Source organism: Terrapene carolina, unplaced genomic scaffold, assembly GCF_002925995.2.
Source record: "Terrapene carolina triunguis isolate 2854851 unplaced genomic scaffold, T_m_triunguis-2.0 Scaffold62, whole genome shotgun sequence".
NCBI classification, from domain to species: Eukaryota; Metazoa; Chordata; order Testudines; family Emydidae; genus Terrapene; species Terrapene triunguis.
In genome coordinates this window covers 31,861,827-31,884,762 of record NW_020664413.1, presented here as the reverse complement: position 1 = coordinate 31,884,762, position 22,936 = coordinate 31,861,827, and the positions used below count along the sequence as shown (strand labels likewise).

Here is a 22,936-nt window from a genome sequence, read left to right as displayed (position 1 = left end):
ACCAGCATTAAGAGCTCACAAATACCAAGGGCATTGGTTAGGTACTCATGAAGGAAGCTAAATTAAAACTTGTATGCCTTTCTTTGGAGCTGGGTGAATCCCATTTGCGCACGCGCGTGTGTGTGTGTGTGTCCAATTATTTATTTGGACAATCAATGTTTCTGGCATTTGCCCCACTCTGCCTTTCATGTTCCACTGTTAAAGGCCAATCCTAAATGCAGGACAACACTGAGAGCCAAAACTTGCTGATGATAAATGAAGGACAGGTGGAGTGCTGGAAGAAGGACTTTAGACCAGTGTGTTCCTGGTTAGCAGAATGGCATTACCATTTTATCAAAGAAGCATCTTTGAGCCATAAAGCCACAAGTGACAACACATCTGGCAGGAAAATGCCCCCATGAAATATTCAGTCTGCTCATCAAAAAGAATCTGTTGACAGAGGTGCCTTACCTCAATAACCTTCACATTTCTTATGAGAAAACATACCCTGCCTCCTAGACAATATGGAAGTGATTTGTCAGCCTGTGCTTCCTGCTCAGAATAGCCTGCTAAAATGCCAGGAGGGTGGCAAAAACTGTGTTTTGTTGCTCTTACCAGTAGTTCTTGCCTGCTAAATTATGAGTCTCGCTGAGTAGTCTTCTGATTGCTGGCATTCTTTCACGTTACTTTTGACAGGATGTCATTTGCCACAGTTTTGTCAATGAAAATAGCATGCCTTTGTGGGAGAACAAAAATGAATGGTAGCCTACCCCTAAATTCTGGTAATTATAATATGTTATCTGGCTGGCTGAGTCACACCAGAGAGAGAAACTCCACTTCTGGAGAGAGGGTAACCAGTGAGAGTGTAGAGTTTTGGTCCCAACGGCACACTTCTTCCCTGCCCTAGTCTATGCTGCAAAACTCTGCATGCAGCCATAGCTGTAACGGAGCACATGGAGTTGTTTTTCTGTAGCCTGTCCCAGGGCCTGTGTTGTTCTGTGAAGAACCATGGCAGTTCCACTGATTTCAAGGCCTTCCACACCTGTGGGAGGGTGTTAGAACAGAATTTGGCACATTCTAACTTAGACCACAATCGATAAACAGTTTGGGACAGACAGTACAGCAGTTTGAGCAGTACAGCACAAAAGGCACAGCCCTTGGCTGAGAGACATATTTATGGTCACAGTCTTGTTACTGTTTAGATAAAATGTTGTATAAAGATAACTTTTATCAGTCATATTTTCGCCTCATAAATAAAATCTAAAAATTAAGCAATCCGTGCATGTTCTTATGAGGTTTCAATGTTTTAAATCTCAGTAAAATCTTAATGACTTAGTCAGTTGTTCATGTTGCCTCTCTAGTGCGGTACCTAACTTACATTCTTGATCTTACAGAAGGGGGGCTCTTTTTAATAGACATATGGACCTCCTTCTAGTGCTTCCCATTCAGCTGTTGACCAACTGGTAAATTATACTGTTTGAAATTGCACTTGTCCCTTTTTGGTGTGAGCCTACAGTAGTTTGAGATTTTCTCCCTTGTGGACTGTTAAACATGGATTTGTATTTCTCTCTCCCTTCAGTTCATGTGAGCCTGATTTGGACCTTGTTGCCCTGGTAACTCATTGTGCAATAGTTTCATCAGGGACTTAAAGAGCTGTGAGATATTGTCTATGATTTATCTGCAGTATGTACTCACTTTCTTTCCTAGAAATGGGACAATTAATTCAGTCAAGGTAGTTTGTGATTTGCTGAACAAGCATTGCACTCTCGTGTGGTGATACAAGACTGTCTTACTCTACCCCAGACGCATTTCCAGCATATTCTAGATGATTCACCACATATCTGATCTTAGCTTCTATGTATGGCTTATTCTTTAATGGCCAAACCCTGGTCCCAGAGAGCTATGTGGTGCAGAGCTAGCTGCAGTTCTGTAGCCCAGCCTGACTCTGGTTGCCAAGAGCAGTTGGAATCCTGAGAGAGCCCTCGTTAGGGGTTGCCACATGTCCACTACCTGGCAGTTTTACCCTCACACTTACCCAGTGGGATTCCATGACTCTTATCCCATCCCATCTTTTGGGAATAGTGTTGGGGGGTGGGGGTCCTCTGTGCATATGCAGAGCACCACCACAGCCATAGAAGCCAGTTGCCACAGATGACTGACAGTCATCCACAGAGATTCTTACCAAGTTTACTTGGGCCCAACAGTGCTACTGGCTGACAGTTTGTAAGCAGAGCTGTCAGCCAGGGTGAAGTTCTCCTCAACCTAAACAGGTGAGAAGCAATGGGGTGGTACAGTGCCTTCACCTATGCTTTTGCCTCCTGGCCCACCCACAGGGGAACATTTTTTCCTTTCTTCCCCATTTCCCCCTCTCTCTCTCATATAACAGGTCAGTAGGAGTTATCCCAACCTCATGGCCCACTGGGTGGGGAGAAGGGGAAAAGTAGTTAACCCTGAATTCAGACGTGCTGTGGAGCCACTCTACTCCACCCACCTATGCTGGCCTGGCCATCTTCAGGGTCAATAAAGCCAGCATAAAGCCCCCATATGTGGCATAAAGGAAGTCATGGCATTGAGGCCATGGTCAGAATTTAGCCCTGACAGAGTAAATTCATCTGTAGTAGGGCTTTGAAAACACTTTTTTGGTGAGCTAGTCAGACTTCCTGCATCATTACTCACTCTGGTGTCATTTAATTTTTTGTTAACATTGGCATTGATGGTATCTAAGAACTTCACCTCATTGGGTCTATTCCAGCATATAATCATTCTTACCATGAAGAGATGTTCTCCATGTCAGCCTGGAATTCATTTTGTCCTTAGCTGAAAGCTATCAGATGCACACAGAATGCACACTGAAATATGATGAACCTCAAGAGGCAATCGGATGTGAAGACTATCCATTCCAAGCAGAAGATTACTTCAGGAAGAATGAGGTCAAACTGTATTAGTGATCTTTCAAACTCCTTTGGACAGGGCATGTAAAATCCATTAGCCACATCCAGGATAGTTGTTTTAAATGCACCATCTTATGCAGTAACTTGAATGGAATGATGATGTCCTTGAAGTAAACAGAATTACTCTGGATTTTCATCAGTGTAAAAGAGATCAAAATCTGGCCCACGCTTCTAGGGCAAACAATCTAGTGAGAGGCATATTGTTCTGTTAATACCCATCGATTCAGTGAAAATCGTTGTTTTGTCAACTTATTTGCCAACTAGTCCAGGACGAGACACTTAACTCTTGACAGGAAATTTTTATTTTCTTGGATTTCATTTTAGGAGCCCACAAAAGAAAGTCCCTATGAATCCTGCTGATTGCATTTGCCCAGCTTGAAAGCAAGAAATGTGTTCCTCAAATCCTACATTTTGCAAGGACTCCCTGACAGCAAGTATATAATCATCAGACAGTCCATCACTGCAGTTGTCCATCTGCTCCTATTGCAGCCTGTCCCAGGGGAGCACAGCTCCTACAAGAGCCTTGTTTCCAAGGGTAACTCCTACTGAAGCAGTTTTCCCATGAAATGTGGCCTTCTGGAAATGTATATGCAGTCATACATACTGTCAGCTATCAGAGAAAAATCATCTTGTAGTGGAAGATAAGCTCTGAGTATAAGAGACTGGAATTCTATCATTGGAGTCAGAGATCCTTCGGCCTTCACCCTGCATCATTTTGCATTACCCTCACATTGTGGCAAAACCAGACAAAGCTCAAAATATTCAGAGATCAGGCTCTCACTCCATCCCTAACTCATGCCATTGTGCTAAAAATGGCACAAAAGAATAAGTTAAGGATTGAATGTTTGCTTTAACTTTGAAGTTTCTGGCTTTGAATTTGACACACATTTACAGTCACTCAAAACTAGCTCTTTTTTATTTAATTTAAAGAAAGGAAAATAAATCTTTATGGAAAGGTTATCTAGCCTGTATTTGCCTGCTGTCCCATTTCCCAGAGTAAATACACTTAAGGTGCTATAAAAATAATTACACACAAAAAAACTACATTAAAAGAGCATTATTAAGGTTGCAAAGTCAGGCATTCAAAAGTCAGGAAATGCCAGAATTAAGGCTCTCTGGGCAACTTTAATTCAGCTCCCTTATGCCTATACATTATAACACAGTCCAATTCCATGATCACATACTACTTTTTCCAGAAGTCCCCTGCTTCATTCAATGCACAGAATGCATGGTGCTCACTTAGTAAGCAGCTATTCAATATTTTGTTTGCTTCATTAATGCAGTATGTAGGTGCTCAACAAGGTAAATTAGCTGCACAAAGCGTTGTCCTTGGTGGAGTTCAAAGTGGATTCTTCTCTCAGGTTCAAGAAACTTTTCTAGGAGTTCTTGTGTGTGCACAGATGTTAGTGTTCTTTTCTTTTCTGCTATGGCATGGTTGCTTTGGCAAACACAGAAGAGTCTAGCAATGTAGTCTTGAAATGGCCAGGCTTTGGCTTAGTCTTCCCTCTTCAAATATATTGTTCCAAAGCCAAGCAGTCCTTTCTGGGAATGCTTTTTCTTCATTTCTCATTAATTTTGTCTGAGACCTTGTTAGGTGCAATGTCTCAGAAGAGCACAGCCACTTAGGAAGGTAGTAACAGGTCAAGGTCGCATCATGTAATGGGTCATAAACACATAAATATGGCATTGTTGTAAAATTCAGCTATGAATGAATCTATGATGATTTCAGGAGTCTTCACATCAGTCATATTTTATTTCAATTAAAATCTGGAATCACTTTTAGTTTCCCAAAATTTGAAGCTGTCTGTGGAATGACTTCAGCACCATTCATTAGATACAGTGAACTTTAGCACGGCCTTTCATTATGGCCAAAGACTGTCACTGTAACTTTCCACCATTTAAAGAAAAGTAATTTCAGAACAAAATCCCACATTAAAATAACACTATGAGATGCTTTAAGCCAACAAAAACAAAAGAGGCTGCCAGTCTGTCCTTAATTCTCGCTCTGCTGAGTATAGTGTGGAACATATGGGATATAAAATTACCCACTGTTCAGAGACCTTTGCAGTATTCAAGTGCATTGAAGTTGGTTAAGGACAGAGTTCGAGGCTCAATTCTGAATTTCACAGCTTTTGTCAGCTTGTTTCAGAGCAATAGAGCCAAATCTTCTGCCTGGCCATAACCAGTTTTCCATTTTTGCACTCACAATTTAGGTTTTTTGTATGTCTAAGAACCAAACTGCACTCACAATCAGATACTTACACATCTAAATTACCTAATTAGTGATCAGACTTGGTTTGGTAGAAAAACTGCAGATGTTTGCATTTGCAATTTGTGTGTGCAAAGGTGGAGGCCGTCATTTAAAAATATGGCCCCTAAATTTGTGTGTACATATTCTACTTCAATTGGAAAATAAATCTACTGAAGCCCTCAGAAATAATGTCGTCTTCCGTAATAATGCTTTGCCCTTCCATAGTTTTTTCCATCTAAGGATTTCAAAGCCCTTTACCAAAATGAATGTGTTAAAATTCAACAGCTCTGTGAACTATGTTTGCATTGTCATCTCTGCACGTTGTGCTTGGCTATCTGTGGATGGAAGATGCTATAGATGTATTGTATAATAGTACAATTATTTCTGGGGAAACAGACGCTAAGGGTATGTCTATACTGCAGCTGGAGCTCTAGGACCCTGAGAGGTGGGAGGGCCCCAGAGCTTGATGTGCAGCCCTACCCTGGATGTCTACACTGCAATTAAACATCCCCTTAGCCTGAGCCCTGCGAGCCTGAGTCAGCTGCCACGGGCCAGCCACCGGTGTCTAATTACAGTGTAGACATACTGTGAGTTAAGATACTTACCTAAATCAGAACAGAGATGGGAACAGGAACCAGATCCTGTAACATACAGTCTAGGATTTGGCCTTTATAATAATGTAATCCGAAGGATTCCAAATTACTTCTTATAACTTTCCTTTGATGATTTCTTATTGTTTACTTGGTAGGCTCTTAATATTAAAGGCATATTTTAATCATAGCATAAAATTTGGATTGAATCATCTTGCACTGAGTCATTCTCATCTGGAAGAAAAGACAATCTTTCATCCTCACATTCACCAGTACTCAACTTCTGCTATCCCCTCTGATGTAGGGCCCAGTGGGACCACACACAATAGTGAACACTACCCCAGGGTTTAAGTGTTTGTACCATCTGACCAAACTTTGCTAGGCATATGGAATTGATCTCTTCTCCACTTGCTTTTCCATCAGTGACTATACCAAGCCATAGTTAACATAATACAACATGCAACTTTCCCTTATGGTCATGGGTTTGTCTAATTAAACACAGAGCAGAATACACATAAAGGGGAGTAGTGCTTACAAGTCATATATTGTTCTATGAATATTAGATAGTATTCATGTTCTTTTTGGTACTACTGAGTGAAAAGTAGTTATTACAGTAGTTAGGAATAAAACTTCACTAGTTTTCTTTGGCCTGCTCCTAGTCTGTGCTAAAGAATCATTCACATATCATGACTATATAGGGATGGAAGATATGCATGTCTTTGTGCAGAAAAGTACAAACTCTGCATCAACAGACTGATTTTTGCAAACATATGGCAGGAGGGGGTGTTGTAAGGAAGTGAAGCAGTGATCAGGTGAGCTCACCTCATGTAAGATAAGGCCCAAAATCTATTTAGACAGTGTGACAGTGCATGACTCACCGCTGTGGCACCTCCTGCTTGTCATCTCAATGAATTAGCATTTCCAGCCTCTGGAGCACCCTCTGCAGGCCAGTGTCCCACTGCCGCTGGCCCCCATGTCCCTCCCAGGACCCTGGTGCCCTTTTATCTGGGGTGCTGCCCCCTGGCAATACCCCCACACTCTGCCTCTGGGTCTCATCTCTGGAGAACCCCCAACCCTCTAATCCCCACCTTGCCTCAGTCATGGGCTACTGCCAGTCACCATCTAGCCCCCGCTCACTGGGGCAGACTGCAGTGTAAAAGCCACTCATCATAGGCAAGGGGGGTTTGGACCTGCTGCCTCTGCCTACCCATGGGCTGCCCCCTGCAACTCCAGTACCTAATTGGCCTTCCACTAGGCCACAGTCTGGGGGGTTTCCAGGCCTTCCTCTAGCCTTCCTCTAGCCCTACTCCACTCCAGGTACCTTCTCTCAGCTCCCTGCAGCCAAGTCCCTCCCTCTCAAAGCTAGAGAGAGTCTGTCAGCCTCTGACCCTCAGCCCTCTTATAGGGCCAGCTATGGCCTGATTGGGGCATGGCCCCAGCTGTGGCTACTTCCCCCAATCAGCCTAGCTGTTCCTTCCCTGCCACAGCCTCTCCCCCGGCTGTTTTAAGCCTTTTAAGGCAGTAGCGGGTCATTACAGGGGTTGTACGTTTTAATTTTGACATTTTTACAAAATGTATTTGTTCAAACCATTTTTGTAACTGTTTGATAGAGAGTTTATTCTAACTGGCAACTGTCATTTGCAGGCTTTTCACTTAACTATGTGCTATTCTTGGTGTGTGATTAGTCACCGAAGACATTATTATTTCTGCTTTCTGACTAGATGGCTGACATTTTTAAACAGGAGACTCCTGTTCACTAACACCTTTGTTTGCATATGAATATGGATAATCATATAGAAACTATGGACAACTTGAAGAAACACTCACTGAAATACCAAGTAAAGATATTACCCTTGTAACTGGGGACTTAAATGCAAAAGTTGGAACTGCAAGATCTCATAAAGAAGTAATGGGAAACAATGGTCTGGGTTCGTAAAATGAGAGAGGAAGGCATGTAGTTGAATTCTGCAGCTCTAATCCCCATTTTCACTCAGCAGGTGGAGGTCACCTGACAGTATGGCAAAGAACCAAAATCACCTATGGAATAAATATAACAATGCTGGAAATTGAATGGAAAATGGACAAAGACTTTCATGAGTACAGACTGGGTCAGCCCATCAGCTGTTAGCCTCAAACATAAATTGCAACTTTAAAGATACCATGTTTGACAGGTCTACTGCATTTGGACTTGTCCAGAATCAATTAAAATTATGGGTTTGAGGAATTGGCACAGATGAAAGAGGAGAATAACCCCAATGAACTTTGGAATAAAGTGAAAACTGTTATGTTTAAAAGGCCAAACACACATTCCAAAAAGTCAGTGTCAGACTACACCATGGTTAACTGAGAAGGTGTTTGAGTTGGCAGAAAAATGATACAGAGTAAAAGAGAATGGTTTGGAAATGGAAAATATGGGAGAGAATATTCAAAGGCAGACTAGACAAGACAAGAGCAAATATATAAGGGCAAAATGCATGGAACTTGAGAAATGTAAACAGAGTAATAATATAAAAGATAGATTCACAGTGGTCAGACTTCTTACCAAAAGCTTTTCACTGTGATCAAACATAATAATAAATCATGATGGCAGACTCCTGACTGAGGGTGATGATACTAAACACAGGTGAAGAGATTACTGTGCCAATCTGTATCCCTCACCAGAGCCACTCATAATACAGGCTGGCAGAAAAGAGATATAGAACTGGAGCTGTCAGTCTTATGAGAGAGAGAATGAAGCCTGGAAAAAGCACCAGGGATAGATAACAGGCCTGCAGAATTGTTAAAAGTGATTGGCGAACACAGTATTGATCTTATGTGGAAAATTTGTAAAGATGTACAGGTGACTAGAGGCAGAGGACTGGACGAAGGGCATTTTTCTGCCCTTACCAAAGAAGGGAGACATAACCAAGTATAGTAATTATTGTACCATCTCCCTGATTTCACACATGAGCAAAGTTCTGGTTTATATAATCCAAGATTGCATGATAGAGGCAGAACTACCACCACCACCAGTTGGTTTCAGAGTTTTTGAAATGTGATGCTGGCAAAGGTTCTTGCATACCTCATGGATGGGGAAAAAATGAATGCCTATGTTAAAAATATTATTGGAGAGAAGCAGACTCTGATGTTGGAAATGAACAGATGCAAACGTATGTACTGTGATCACACTAGGCAAAGAGATGAAAATAATCTAGAGAAAGATATGGAAAAAAATGGTGAAGGGTCGTCATAGTAGGAAACAATCAATGAGGAGATGGATGGTGTGCAGCAAATCACTGGAAGGTCAACTGCTGAGTGCTCAAAATTAGCAATGGATTGTGGAGCCTTCCAAAAATTCTGCCACCATATTCAATATTTAAACATGAATAAATGGATTTATCTATACAGAAACCAGCCATCCTACCAACATTCCTGCAAACAAAATTCCCTTCATGTGAAGAGATGTGACTATCAAATAAAAGGGGAACAATGATGGCTGGACCAAACCACCATTGGGAATATGAATGAAAATTTGTAGACTGTTTTACAGCATTTACTTCACACTCAGAATGTGCCACGCCTCAGCAAGTGCCTTACCTGGTGGTGTTTAAAATGGTGTGGCAGGATTTTATAAAAGGGGCTAGAAAATGTCATGTCCAGTGATGAGGTTTGTAGTTATACAAGCAAAGTTAATTATAAGGATTATCTGTCTCATGATGTGTGGTGTAAATTGTTTTCTGCAAGGGTTAGTAAGGTAGTCACCTCACTTCCTACACAAAATTGAATGTGTCTAGACACACTAAGGTTTTTACTTGGAGGTGGGAGAAAGGAATTAAAGGTTTGCCTTCTTCTGAAGCAACAGACTAGATAGCTGGTCCAATTCTATAAGCAAAGTCTAGTTGACCAAATTCCACTAAAAATAAAAAAGCACCTGTTGCTCCCCATGTAATATATTACTATGCCACTTTTATTGGTATCAAAATTTGCAGTGGCATTGAGTATAAAGAAATCCCAGTTCACATAGGCTGCCACTCACTGAACTGAGCCAATCTTTTTTACTATTGAATTAGCATGACAAAAAAATAAAAGAAAAATGTCTGTTCTCTAGTAATTGTCACATCTGGAAGACTCAGAAAAGTACTGGAATAAGAAGTCATTTCAAAGGCCTGATCATGTCCCTAATTCTTCTTGCCCGTCTCCCTGAAAGGGGGGATATAGTCTTTCCCATAGTTAGAAGTCAAGGGCTTTGTTATTTTCAAGGCTGAAAAGTCAGACACTGTTGCTCCTATAAATCAGGAATTCCAGTGTCATCATGTTCATTTGTGCTCTTTGGCAGACATACAAAAAAAATCACAGACTAAAATGAGTCCCATAAATGGTGCACATTATGTTTGAAAGGATGTTTGGCAAAGCAGGAGGTTACAAAATATTCAGCCTCTGAAAAATTGTTTCCAGCAATCTGAATCAAAAAGTGAAACGCATCTCATTGGAAAACAAATGGAGGAGGGAGGATGAATCTTTAGTGAAGATAATAATCAGTTCAGAAATCAAGCTTTCCTTGCAGTCAAACAGGGGAGGGAAAGAGAGGGGAAGAGCTTATTTGGAATTGCCAGTCTGTATAATGGACAGAGAACTTAAGGAATTTATTCCTGCACAGAAAAAGCCCAGCCAGAGAAAAAGCCATTCCTGTCATCTGCAATGTTCATTCCAACCCAATAACGTGGATTCATTAGAAAAAGCAGAAATGATCGTGCCCTATCTGAATAAAGCATTACCTAGAGACTGCTTGTAATGTATTTCAGCTGAACTGCCCTGTGAACTCCATTAGCTCCTACAGTTCAGAGCCAAATGAATGCAATTTCCATTTTTAATTCATATTTTAGTCATACAACATCATAGGATTATTCTCAGTGCTAATGTTTTTGCTGCATTTCCTTACAGTGAAGATTTCGTTTCCAGCCTAAAATGAAAACCTTCCTGGAGTAACTGCATAATGAAAAAGCAATGTTAAAATTTCTGAATGCAGGAAGAGAACTAGCAGATGCAGAAATGGCATTGAACACATGTTATGAAACTGATCAACTAGTGGGCAAAAGTTATCTTCCTTCGATTTGGAACCCAGATAATATCATTGGAAGGGACCTCCCTTTCATCTATTCCTTTGTACTTGGGCCAAAGTGTTCACAACACCAGAAGTATAGATATTTGTATCAAAATATGCTGTCAGCTACACCGACATAAATCCAGACTAACTGCAGTGGAGTCAACTGAATTACTCTGGTTTTACAGCAGTGTAACTGAAAGCAGAATTTGGTTTTGTTCCTCTAGCTATTACAGTGATTGGCACTCTGTAAATATGATAGATCAGTCCTCTACACACACTTCAGCCATTATGCGATCTCTCCTGTCTATGTTAGAACTGTCTCTGCGTGACCTCTCTTTGCAAACTAGTTCATTGATCAATCTTTCTTTTATAAAGTGCCTATGACTGCTATTTTTGATTCACATATTCCCATGAGAATACAAAATTGTTCAAAAAATGTGGACATGTAAATGTTTCCATTTCAAGTCAATGTAGCATTGAGTAGTTAAGCCCATTGTCTTTGTAGGACTGCAATAAAACAGTTCCATCACCCAAGAGTGAGGAGAGGGGAAATGGCTGCAAGAATCGTCTCATGGAGCTTTAGCCTCCATTGTTCCATCAGGAGCGTGGGAGGATGGGAATTGCTGGCCAAAGGGCCATCCCACAAAACCTACAGATCCCCTGCAAGCCACACTGTGCAAGCCCACCTGCATCTGTGCTGCGCCACAGCACCATCCCTGTTCCACTTGCCATGTGGTTTCTCCAGCAGGTGACAGGGATCCTTGTTAAAAGGAGACAAGACCAACAGAAAGTGAATTCAGCTCAATGCTGTATTAATTTCCTGCAGGGACTCCAGTGAATGCAGGTGGGGATGATGTGCATCAAACTTGGCCTTGCCCCCAGCTTGATCATTGCTACCACTCACCACTTGCAGATCTCTGAACTCATGGAGTCAGTGCAATAGAGGGAGATGCTGCTGCAAAGGCAACAGAGCCTCGCTTTCTGAGCAGGAGGAGGTTCACTCTGTGTGCAGATCATGGGGGTATGATCAGGCCCACTTACATCATTGTAAATGATGACCGGGAAACAGTGTTAGAAAAGAAGAAACCCTGGGAATGTACAGAATCTTTTATTAACCATTGCTGTGAGGATTACATGCACTCTAGAATTATGTTGATTAGTAATTAGCTGAAACCAGATGGGGAATCATGCTACCTCCCCAGGAAGTTAATGCAAACTAGTTACAGTATTTATATCTAATTGAGACTCCCCTGCTAAAATATGTTCTAAATAAACCTTCAGGACTGGAATTATCTTCACATTTCAGTTAAAAATAGGCAAGATCAAATATTGGATTTGAAATGATACAATAAAATACACTTTAAATGTTACTCTAAAGGCAGTTCAAGAGGCCTCCATACTCACCAGATGATCACTGTTGGTTTCTTGTCCTTATTTTATTTGTTTCAATTTGTAATATGTTGCTGTAACTGCCAGAAATCAAAAATACAGCCCCAAGAAAGTATTGAACCAGTAGCTGCTCCTCACTCCGGAACCTAAAAATATTCGAAGATGAATTCAAGATTCGACCAATACCCATCTTACCACACGCACCACATCAGCCCTTGTCATGTACCTCATTCCCCAAAAACCTGGTAAAGAGATGGGCCTTGCAGTGAACCCTAATGGTCAACAGACTGGGGCTATTTTCAACCAAATTGAAGGCAGTAGATTCCAAGGTTGAGGTGCTCTCAGAGAGAATGTCTGCTGGCAGCCCCCTTCTCTTGTAGACTGAGGGGGCTCCAGCACAAACACCTGAGATTGCTATATAAATGAATGGTAGAACCTACATTAGAAGGAATATCTCCAACATCTCTACTGTGGTCCTTAATAGAAGAGACATTAAAGTTATGTTATCCCTAACAGACAGTGAACTTGCTGATTGATATAATTCTACTCTGCCCCTGAGGCCAGTGGCAGTGCTAGCCCATTGGGGCTCTAAGCAGGAATATTTTGGGCCCCTCCACACACAACCACATACTAATAATTAATGTTGGGGGGGCTTGAGCTGCTTGGGGCCCTAAGGAATTGCTTAGTCTGTTTATGCCTAGCGCCGGCTTGGCCTGAGGTCCAGGATAAATTGGAATAAGATCTCATGCACTGCACATTATTGTATACAATTATTTCTATTTGACAGGCTATGATAAAGAAAACAATCAGAATGATCCTGAAGACTCCGTGGATAATACTAGACATTATCAGTGTACCAAGAAACACTTTGAAGAGAAGAAAAGTGAGTCATCATCTTTGGTATCATCCATTGAAGATGAGCAGAAACCTCTCTTCTCTGAAATAATCAATTACCCATCAATGATAGGGAAAACTACAGGGCTGGACTTCGAAGAAGTGGTGCGTGCAACAGAAAGGATCCATATTGACAAAAGAAGCCATTCTTGCAGAGGTAATCTATTCCATGTTGCTATTTTGTAAAGATGGCCTATTCATTTTTGCTCTGATGATCAGTGGGAGAGAAATAAACCTCTTCAGAATGCTTCCATTGACAAATAATACATTAATTTACCTTTTAAGGGTTTCATGAAACATTGACAAAATAATCTTCTTTCATGTCAAATGTGGAATGTTCAGAGAATTATTTCCCTTGAGAGGCACTATGGTTTGGTAGCCTGGGAATGAGATTGGAATCCAGGAGCTCTTAAATTTTAATCTAGGCTTTGCAAATGACTTCCTGAATCATCTTGGACAAGTCATTTAAGCCAACATTTTCATTTCATTTCATAATGTTGGATGCCTCTATTTTTTGGATGCCTAAAATAAATGGGCACCTTTGAAAGCTGGGCCTTACTGTCTGTGGATTTAATTTTACCTTAGTTAATGATGGCTTTCACTATTGTAAACAAAGCCAGAGGATTCACAGTTGTGGTGAGTCCATCAGATGGAGGTTGGAGTGAAAAAAGTTGACTGCCCATCATGCTACAGTGTTGGGTGGCAGTACAAAACCCTAGATAGAAAGCTAGATAGGGATACTAAATATGAGTTTCACAAACCCAGTCTAGTTAAAGGGGCTAAATAAATATTTAATTTAGAAAATGTTGAAAAAACATTTTGATTTTTTTTCAAAAAATGTTGAGGTTTGTTTTTGACTTAAACAATTTGGTGAAATTGACATGAATTCATGAAATATTTTGATGTCATCAAATTTCCATTTTTTGCACACACACAAAAAAAGTTTTGCTCATAAACTTTTACCAGCTTAACCCATTTTCTTCATATTTTATACTATTGAACATGTAAAATAGTGTTGAAGCAATGCATAACAATGAGATTGAAAGACATGTTATCTAGTTCTGTAATATTACTTAATTAAAAATGATGAAATATCACACAGGAACACATCTTGACTTCAGTGGGAAATTTGCTTGAGTAAGAAGAGCAGAATTTGGTTCTTAGTATATGTCATATGGTTTATAGTGATTAAGCAATCTCAGTTAACTTAATATGGAATGAGTGTTTTATATCATCTCATCAAACATTCTTTTGTCTTTCTTTAAAACCTTAATTTTCTGTGATAGGGTGAACTAATGAAAAGTCTATTTATACAACATTAAAGGTTTTGTTGCTGAAGATTCATTTACAGTTGCTTCTGTTTTAAAGGACTACTTCTATGTTTAGTGCTTATTGCTTTTTTCCTCAACAATTTATTTCCTGGTACAATAAATTTTGCCACACAAATTCAGGATCAACTTTAGGTTTCTAAGATATTATTTTAAATTATTCTAAAAACTAATCCAGCAGAACAACATATTTTGATAGTCCAAAGGCCAAGCTATGTGACATCTGGTCTTCTCAGGGTAAGGTCAAATGCTGATATAAACGTGTTTTGTACATATTGCTGTTCGAAAGCTTACCTTGCCCCTGCCGGTAGCCAGAAATGTGTCCTTGCAGCTATAGCAACGTTTTCCAAGGCAACCTAGTGCAGATTTTACTCTGAGCTAAATTTAGCAAGTCTAAAGGGTGTGCATTTTGATTAAGACCATATAAAAGCCAACATTTTGAGGGGGTGAATGGGTGTCTTTGTAATCCTGCATTTTTAGTGGTGTATTTGAAAGCTGATCACCTTTCTTATAGCTTCTATAAAAAGTCAGATTGGTTTTGATTGGTTTTAAATTAAATTCTCATTCCTGATATCAATTAGAAATTGATTTTATGTTCTCTAAAGGCAGTTGTAAATCTAATCTGAGTCTATAAGTATAAATCTTGTAGATATACATATAAATGAACTTCTATATAAGCTTCCATAACTCATTACCATTACAAAAGATATATTTTTAGCCTAGTCCTTATTTTATTTTTTGTTTTAAATGTTAGCAGTTAATGTACTGTCCATGAAAGGAAGGGATTATTAACCTTGAATTGGATAGGGTGGGACAGGCAGTCTAAATGTTGCCAGTGTAATCCTGACCTGCAGCACTCATTTTATTTCAATCCTGAGCCTCTCTTAACAGCACATGGGTAGCTTCTATGTAGCTGCTGCTCCCCCTTCCCCCCTCCCCACTGCAGAACAATCCCATTTTCCACTCTTTGGGGCCGCCCATGGCCTTTATTCAGGTCATAGGATTTCATTCTTGAACTGTTTAGATTAACCAGGCCATATATTTATTAATTTAGTTCACAGCTTGAGAACAATCCTCCATTCTTCCAAGGCCATGCTGAATAGTAATGTTTTGACTGTCTCCTGGCCATGGCTTTTGTGGCTGTTCATACATGTGGGACTACCTAAGAAGATGCACAGTACAAGGGGAATGACTTATCCCTTGAAGGATATGTCTAGATTAGAGTTTATTATGGTCCTGTTTTGAATTCAGGTTAATTGGCAATTGCATTGTAAACATTAATCTAGATACTCCACAAACATTTATTCCAGGACACAAACAACTGTCATTCAACCCAGGGCTGACCAAGAGACACCAAGACCAGGTACAGGAAAATATGTGATTTTAGTGGGTGATTTATATGTAAAATCTAAGGGATTTTACAGAGCAGTAAAGAAGAAGTGTAAACAAACAGCATTTATTGTTTACATTTCATTCCTGATAGTCATTGTCTATAATCAATGAGTTGCTTTTCCAATATCCTGCAAACATTCTACAAACAGATATGGATTAAGATTATGCTGGGTCTGAATCTGTCAGAATTTTGCTCCCTGCCCCTCTCAGAAAGCTCTCCAGTTTCCTCAGACAACTGTAAATTGTACCATGCATGCTAGCTGAGTCAAAATTACACAATTCTCACCCATTCCCTTTCCCATGGGGCCATGTAGTGAGTGGTCGGAGAAGCTGAATGGGCCACCATGGAGCCAAGGTGAAATCTCCTCCTCCTTCAGCCCTATTCATACTATCAGGTGCCTATTACACCCTATGACATTCACAGACTCACTATAGCCCTAGGAAACCCTGGGACCCCTCAGATCCCAAAGATCCATTAATCCAATAAAGCTCATCTCCCCCTTCTCTGCTAAAAGGAGAGGAAGAACTCCTCCTCCTTTTTGGTTTATGTGGTGAGAGCTCCCCTTCCTGATTCAATCTACTTTAACCACTGTATATAACTTTGGGAGGGACTTCCTTTCTTTACTATGGAATATTCCTTTCTTTACTATGGAATATGTTCCCATCTGGTAAAAGGATTAGCTGGGGGCATTTGGACAGGTCTCTCTGGTGTCCTCCAAAGGCCCTTCTTTCTTATAGGTAAGTCTCTAGCTGTTATGATTGCAAAGAAAACCTTGAAAATGTGAAATGAGTGTAACTGATGAGGATGGAGTCATCTGCCTGGGTTTGAAGAAAGTCTGAACTAGTAGCTCTGAGAAGTGACGTGCCTCACCCTTTTCAATGGGTGCTAACATTAATGTCAGTTATAATTCTTTAAATGTCAACATTGTTGCTGATTACACTGCCCATCAAAGTATGTACAAAAGGAGAGGGAGTATATGATGATGCTCTACCCCAGCATTTCCTAAAGACTGTGCATAAAGGGTGCACCAACAACTGCTGGGGCAAGCATGGAAGACGTACAGACTAAGCTGTTGGCCTTTAACAACATAAGAAGGAATTGCAGGTCAGAGCTGTGATTGGTTTAATTTACCTTACCTGAAGAGGGAGGGTTTAACTTTCAAAGGTTTGCAAAACACTGTTTTATGTTCACTTGGCTGAACACTCCTAAAAATCAAGTGTAGAGACTGTAGCTTTAACTCAGTCATGCCATACATTCCATTAGTGTCTATTCTTAGTGGATCTGTACGTTTATACTTCAAGAGGTTTGTTTTTTGGCAGACATCAGTGATAAAAGAAACTGGGAGTGGGAAAACACCAAGGGGCACCAGGACGTCTCCAGACAGTCAGCATTACCTCATGTTACATGGGGCATCTGTGAAACTGAAAGTGAGCTGACCTATGGGGAAGTGGAGCACCGGCTAGATTTACTTCAAGAACAACTCAACAGGTAAAAGCAATTATGTGACAGGATCAGATTGGGTTGATAACAACACCATTGATATCAATGGAGCCACAAGGATGAATTTGGTGGGAGATTTTCATAAGCGCCTAAATGAATCTAAGTCACTTAGGGCCAGATTTTTTTAAAGTATTAAGGCTCCTAACAATGCAGATAGGTGCATAGCAGAAATCGCAAAAGTGGCTAGGCACCCACCTGCATCTTTAAGTACCGAAATACAAATCTGGCCCTTAAGCCCTTTGAAAATCCTATCCTGGGATGGGTAGGTGCAGGTTTTTGACTCTCTCCGTCATCCGTCTTTCCCCTGAACTTTTCCTCTAAAAGCAGTTCCTGGCTTTCTACACACAGTTCCTGTGCCTAGAAAATGGGAGGTGCTATGCTTTCCTGGGGGTGTACTGAACGAACCAGCTGTCTTCCTTGCAGAAGCAGCATTTGTATGATAGGCATCTTCACTTTTTGATGAGTAAACCTCCTTTTGCAGCTGTCTCTGTAATAAACAGCCATGGGAGTATCACAAGTGCAAAACACACGTACTACAATAGAAAACAGTCATTTTCTTTGTCAAAATACTGCATGTGTAAGTTACCTTTGCTAATACATCTCATCTTCCTTCTCCCCCTCCCTATTGGTGTCTAACATATATAGTTGGTGGCTAAACAGAATAGCTTATGGAATCTTAAAAATATGGTGAAAGTATTCTGATCAGTCATACACTATAATTTACCATGTAATTTCAGTTCATTTTAAGTTGGCCTGTGCTCAGGTCTGTGGCTTTTTATTATTTTCCCCGGAATTCCATTACTCTCAACATTTTTGCCATGACAATTACACAATTTAACTCCAAATTTACCATGACACAAATTCAGCCTTAATTATACTTTAGTACATCTTCATTGGCACACTGTATTGTACATTTTAACAAGCAATTGAAAGTGAGTGTAAGGACGGCGTGCCCCCTTTGCATTCTGTGAACCAATCAAACTTCAGTACTCTCATTTCTAGTGACATACTATATGCTACAAGATACATGTTTTAACATGTAGGTTGAAATTCCTATAAATCATGAATGAAGTAGAACTATGTAGGTATTTATCTACCTATCTAATCTAACTAGGCACTTACTGGGCTCCCATCACAGCATTTGAGGACTTATATATAATAATATCTTGCTTTTATTATATAATAATAGCTAGAGCTATTGCTTGGTGCTGGTATTAGGATTATTGATGCCATAGACAAAGATTTTGCGGCAGGGAGTTTTCTGATGACCTGCTGAGATTTTAGTTTTATTTATTTCTTTTTCTGGATTTTATCCACATCCCACTTCATTTATTAATTCTTTTGGTGCTTTTTAAGGTACCTTTGTGCCTCCTGGATTCTGGACCTGGCTAGTCCCTGGCACAGGTCAGATCAGCTGCAAGGGAACTACTCTAATTTATGCAAGCTTTGAACAACTATTCTGGTGACCCAGAAAAGTCAGAGAGCAATATGCCCTGGGCATACCTCCCTGCCTCCTACCCTCAGCCGTGTCCCTGATATGATGCTAAACTGGGGGTACATGGTGGACTGGTATAGAGTTTTATACAAGCTGGGGAAGCCCAGTGACCACCTATCACTCTCTTTCTGCTGCTTTTATGCCCAGCCATAATATGGCTGTTTTTTAAGGGTTTGTTTGTTTGTTTGGCTGTTTTTTGTGGGGTGGTGTTAAATGGTCAAGTGAGAAAGAATGAAGAGTAGAAGAAATTAGAACTCTCTGATTTGGAGTGGAGGGGAACTGAAAGGAGGGCCATTCTAAAGGCAGGGGGAGCAGGGGCAGAGAGGTACGAGAGGGCAAAATTATCAGCCAAGTTCTCAAATTCGTGCACGTCTTCTATTCAAAAAGGAATTATGACAGTTTTAGCAGACGTGCTCTTTGGATGGTGGTGCTGCTGCAGCATTTTTTCCCTGTGGTATCGGCAGGATGCTTACTTTGAGGTCAATATTGGCATATTGGCAATCAGCACACAACGTAAGGGAGCTGAGCAGAGGATGAATAGGACATGAATGGGTATAACCCCAGGGCTTGAGCTGTGTATTAGGTTGCTTTTATAAAAGCTGATGCCACAGAATCTATGGGAACAACAGCTGACCTAGGAGCAACGTTTCCTTTAATATCTACGTGAGGAGCAAAGGCATCTTCAGTGTCCATTAGGGGACAGAGATCAGGTGCAAGTTTAGGGCTTAGTGCACAGCAAAAATCTGCTAGAGCAGGAGTAATTCCGCTGCTGCAGAGCTGTAGTTGGGACGTTCACAACACTGAGGGCTGTTGACATAAAAATTTATTTACAGTGAAAATGATTCTGTCAGGAGATGAGTTCCAATACAGGAGGATTTATATCCAGATTACAATCTGTTCTAACACATTGTGTGGTCTCCTAGCAGCTGGGGAGGCACAATAGGCATTACCCATTGCTGAGTCTGTTAATTATGTTGGCAAGACAACTTGAAAATCATTTCAGTGCCATGGCAATGGAAGTGTGGAGAAGATAAGCAGACTCAAATGTTATGACTTACACCAAGGTTTATTTAAACTTTCAGGATTCATGCACCAAATCATGAAGAGTTAGTCAATCAGTCAAACAATCAATAAATATACCACTTTTGAACATCAACTATGTTGAGTTTAGTTCTGAATTTTGAACACAGCTTCAGATCAGTTCTTCCCACCCACCCCCCGAATCCTACTTTAAATTCTAATAATTCACCATGCACCTAAAGAGATTACTGTTTTCAAGACCTTTACTTAAAACAACTGTGGGAAAACATAAATTATGTAGCCTTGTTGTGTTGTATCCCCTTAGAAGTAGCTTTGGGACTGTCAGAGTTTTCTGTTGCTTTAGAAATCCTGGACCAGATCCTCAGCCTGTATAAATCAACACAGCTCCAGTTAAATCAATGGGGGCTATGCCAGTTTATGTCAGCTGAGAATCTGGCCCCCAATATTCATATTAATTGCAAACAGAAATGATAGTAATGTATTATTCTTAAATTAAACTCTTAACTAAGGTCTGGAGCAAACATTAGAATGTATATTCTGTATGAGAGCGTGAGCTGCTAGCCATGGAATGGCTCAGTGCTCCCCCTTCTGTTCAAAACATGATAATACTGTTACCCGTAATGGCTTGCTTTGTTAATAAGCTGCAGATCCCTCTTGAATGCATTTGTAATCGGTGTGTTAAAACATAATCATCCATGACCATGTGTTAATTGATTTCATATTACTTCCCTAGGCTTGAATCCCAAATGACTGCTGACATTCAAACCATCCTGCAGCTTCTGCAGAGGCAGTCAACACTCATTCCACCTGCATATAGTATAGTGACTGCAAGTGCAGAATATCAACAGCCAGCTATCCGGGTGATGCAAAGCCTTCATCCTGTAGTATCTATTAAAACAGATAGAAGCTTCAGTCCTTCATCACAGGTATGGATGTGCCCAGAATCAGCTATAGTGATTGATTAACGTTGTTACCTATTGCTGGAAGACTGAGCATTTGTTCTGTAGTTTTCTGAACAGGAAATTGTAACTTGGCCAAATGTCTCCACAGGATTCATCTAGTTATATTATTTTGGAAGCAAATCTCTAGAGGTCAAATTTCCTACTGTGTAGAAGCCAAATATAGGTCTCAAAGCTACAAATGTAGTCATCATCATGCATTTAGCAATGGTTGTGGATCCCACAGAAAAATATAGAGGAAGAGGGGAATAAGAGGCAGGCCCAAGTCACAAAAGGGTAGATTGTGGTTAGCCCGGCAGGGGAGCATGTGGAAGGACTCAAGAAATTTCCAGTCATGACCCAAGGCTTGCCTTGAGACACATCTTGCTTGCACCGGCCATGCAGAAACTCAACTGATGCACCAGGGAGTGTATGCTGCCTAAGTGGGTGGGGGAGGATTACACTCCCTCAGCACTCCTGGAGGTAAAGTGCATGTGCCAGAGAGTTGCCACCAGGACATCTCTGCACACTTTCTATCACAGGCTCTGACTTAAAAGATACAGAATAACCCAGTGTTTGGATCTGTATCCAGATCCACACTGCCCCAAAGTTAGGAATTTGATACAGTCCCAGATTTTGATTCTGAACTGCCCCAGATTTCAGAGACCCAGGAGCTCAGTGTTGGCCCATCTCAAGACAGTTCAGTCTCTGACTGAAAATTTTCGTAAGATATAGAGAGCCAGGAACAACTAGCCTGAGGAAGAAGGGTGGGATTTCCTGGTTTATCCTCCAAATAAGTCCTGGGCAGAATTGCATTAGACTACAATTAATTGAACACAGTATTTAGTGAAAATCGTTGATTTCTCTGCTCATGTTTCAGATTCGGTTTGCAAAGAATGGTTTGGAGTTGGGAGGGGTTTTTTGGATTTTGTTCATTTTCAGTAGAAACAGGAGTATCCATGAAACTGTTTTAAATATATTGTCACCTTATTTCTTTTCCTTTCTCTCAGTGTCCTGAATTTCTAGACCTTGAAAAATCGAAACTTAAATCCAAAGAATCCCTCTCAAGTGGAGTGCATCTTAACACGGCCTCAGAAGACAATTTGGCTTCTTTTTTAGAACAAGAACATGACCAGTCTTTAGAGTTTCACCCACAGCATTATAAAACTTATCTTCATTCCATTAGGCATCCTTCCTTGCCAGATTCTTCCCTAAACACTATAGGAATCTTGGGTCTTCATAGGCACGTTTCTGATCCTGGTCTTCCTGGGAAATAATCCTTTTATACTATTACTTCACATAAAATGTAAGTGCTTTTAATGGCTGTTTCCTTTTTTTTTTTTTTTTTTTTTTTTTTTTTTTTTTTTTTTTTTTTTTTTATTTTTTTTTTTTTTTTTTTTTTTTTTTTTTTTTTTTTTTTTTTTTTTTGTATTTAAATCCTCTATACTTGACTCAGGGGCTACAAGGATATACTATTATATGCAAAAGTACTGTATATTTTCCTAAATTTGAAGCTTGTAAGGTAAAGTTGAGCAGTTATGATGTAAATATATATATATATATATATACATACATATATATATATAAACTGTATGTTCCAAATGTAAAACTGCCAGCATTCTCAAGGCACCTTATATTTTTTAATTTTTTTAAAACACATGCATGTTCTGAAATTACAATTTATGTTGCATGGAAATTACCATTTACTGCTTTCACTGAAATGGTACTTTATTGTGGATAAGCCTTCAAAGCAAATAAGAGACCAGGTGATGATGATAATCCACACGGTCGTAACTCATACTTCACTGAACTCTTCTAGTTCAAACTGAAACCTTCTTCCAACTCACATTTGAAAAGATACAATTATCCTTCTTGTACTGAGCGTTTTACAGTCAATGGCCATCATTCTGCTGCTTAGAGAAAGAATAAGAGAACAATGTCTACCAGGTTCTAAAACATTAAGATATAGTACAGAAAGCAGCCTCTTCAAAGCAAATTGAAGTAGGTCACTATTTTAACAGGCAGAACAACAGTACTACACAATGGGAAAGTATTGTCACTGATTGCATCTACAAGACCACGCTAACTGAATAATTTATGTTTT

General features: G+C 40.1%; 1 protein-coding gene across 1 annotated transcript in view; it reads left to right on the top strand.

The window, feature by feature from the left end:
• The window catches only part of KCNH7 (potassium voltage-gated channel subfamily H member 7), a 318,264-nt gene extending 296,155 nt beyond the window's left edge, over positions 1 to 22,109 (top strand). Inside the window, exons 13-16 of the mRNA XM_024199964.1 lie at positions 13,043 to 13,294; positions 17,178 to 17,346; positions 20,628 to 20,820; positions 21,843 to 22,109. Of these exons, the coding sequence (XP_024055732.1) occupies positions 13,043 to 13,294; positions 17,178 to 17,346; positions 20,628 to 20,820; positions 21,843 to 22,109 (881 nt within the window). The remainder of the gene's footprint in view (positions 1 to 13,042; positions 13,295 to 17,177; positions 17,347 to 20,627; positions 20,821 to 21,842) is intronic.
• The last annotated feature ends 827 nt before the right edge of the window (positions 22,110 to 22,936 follow it).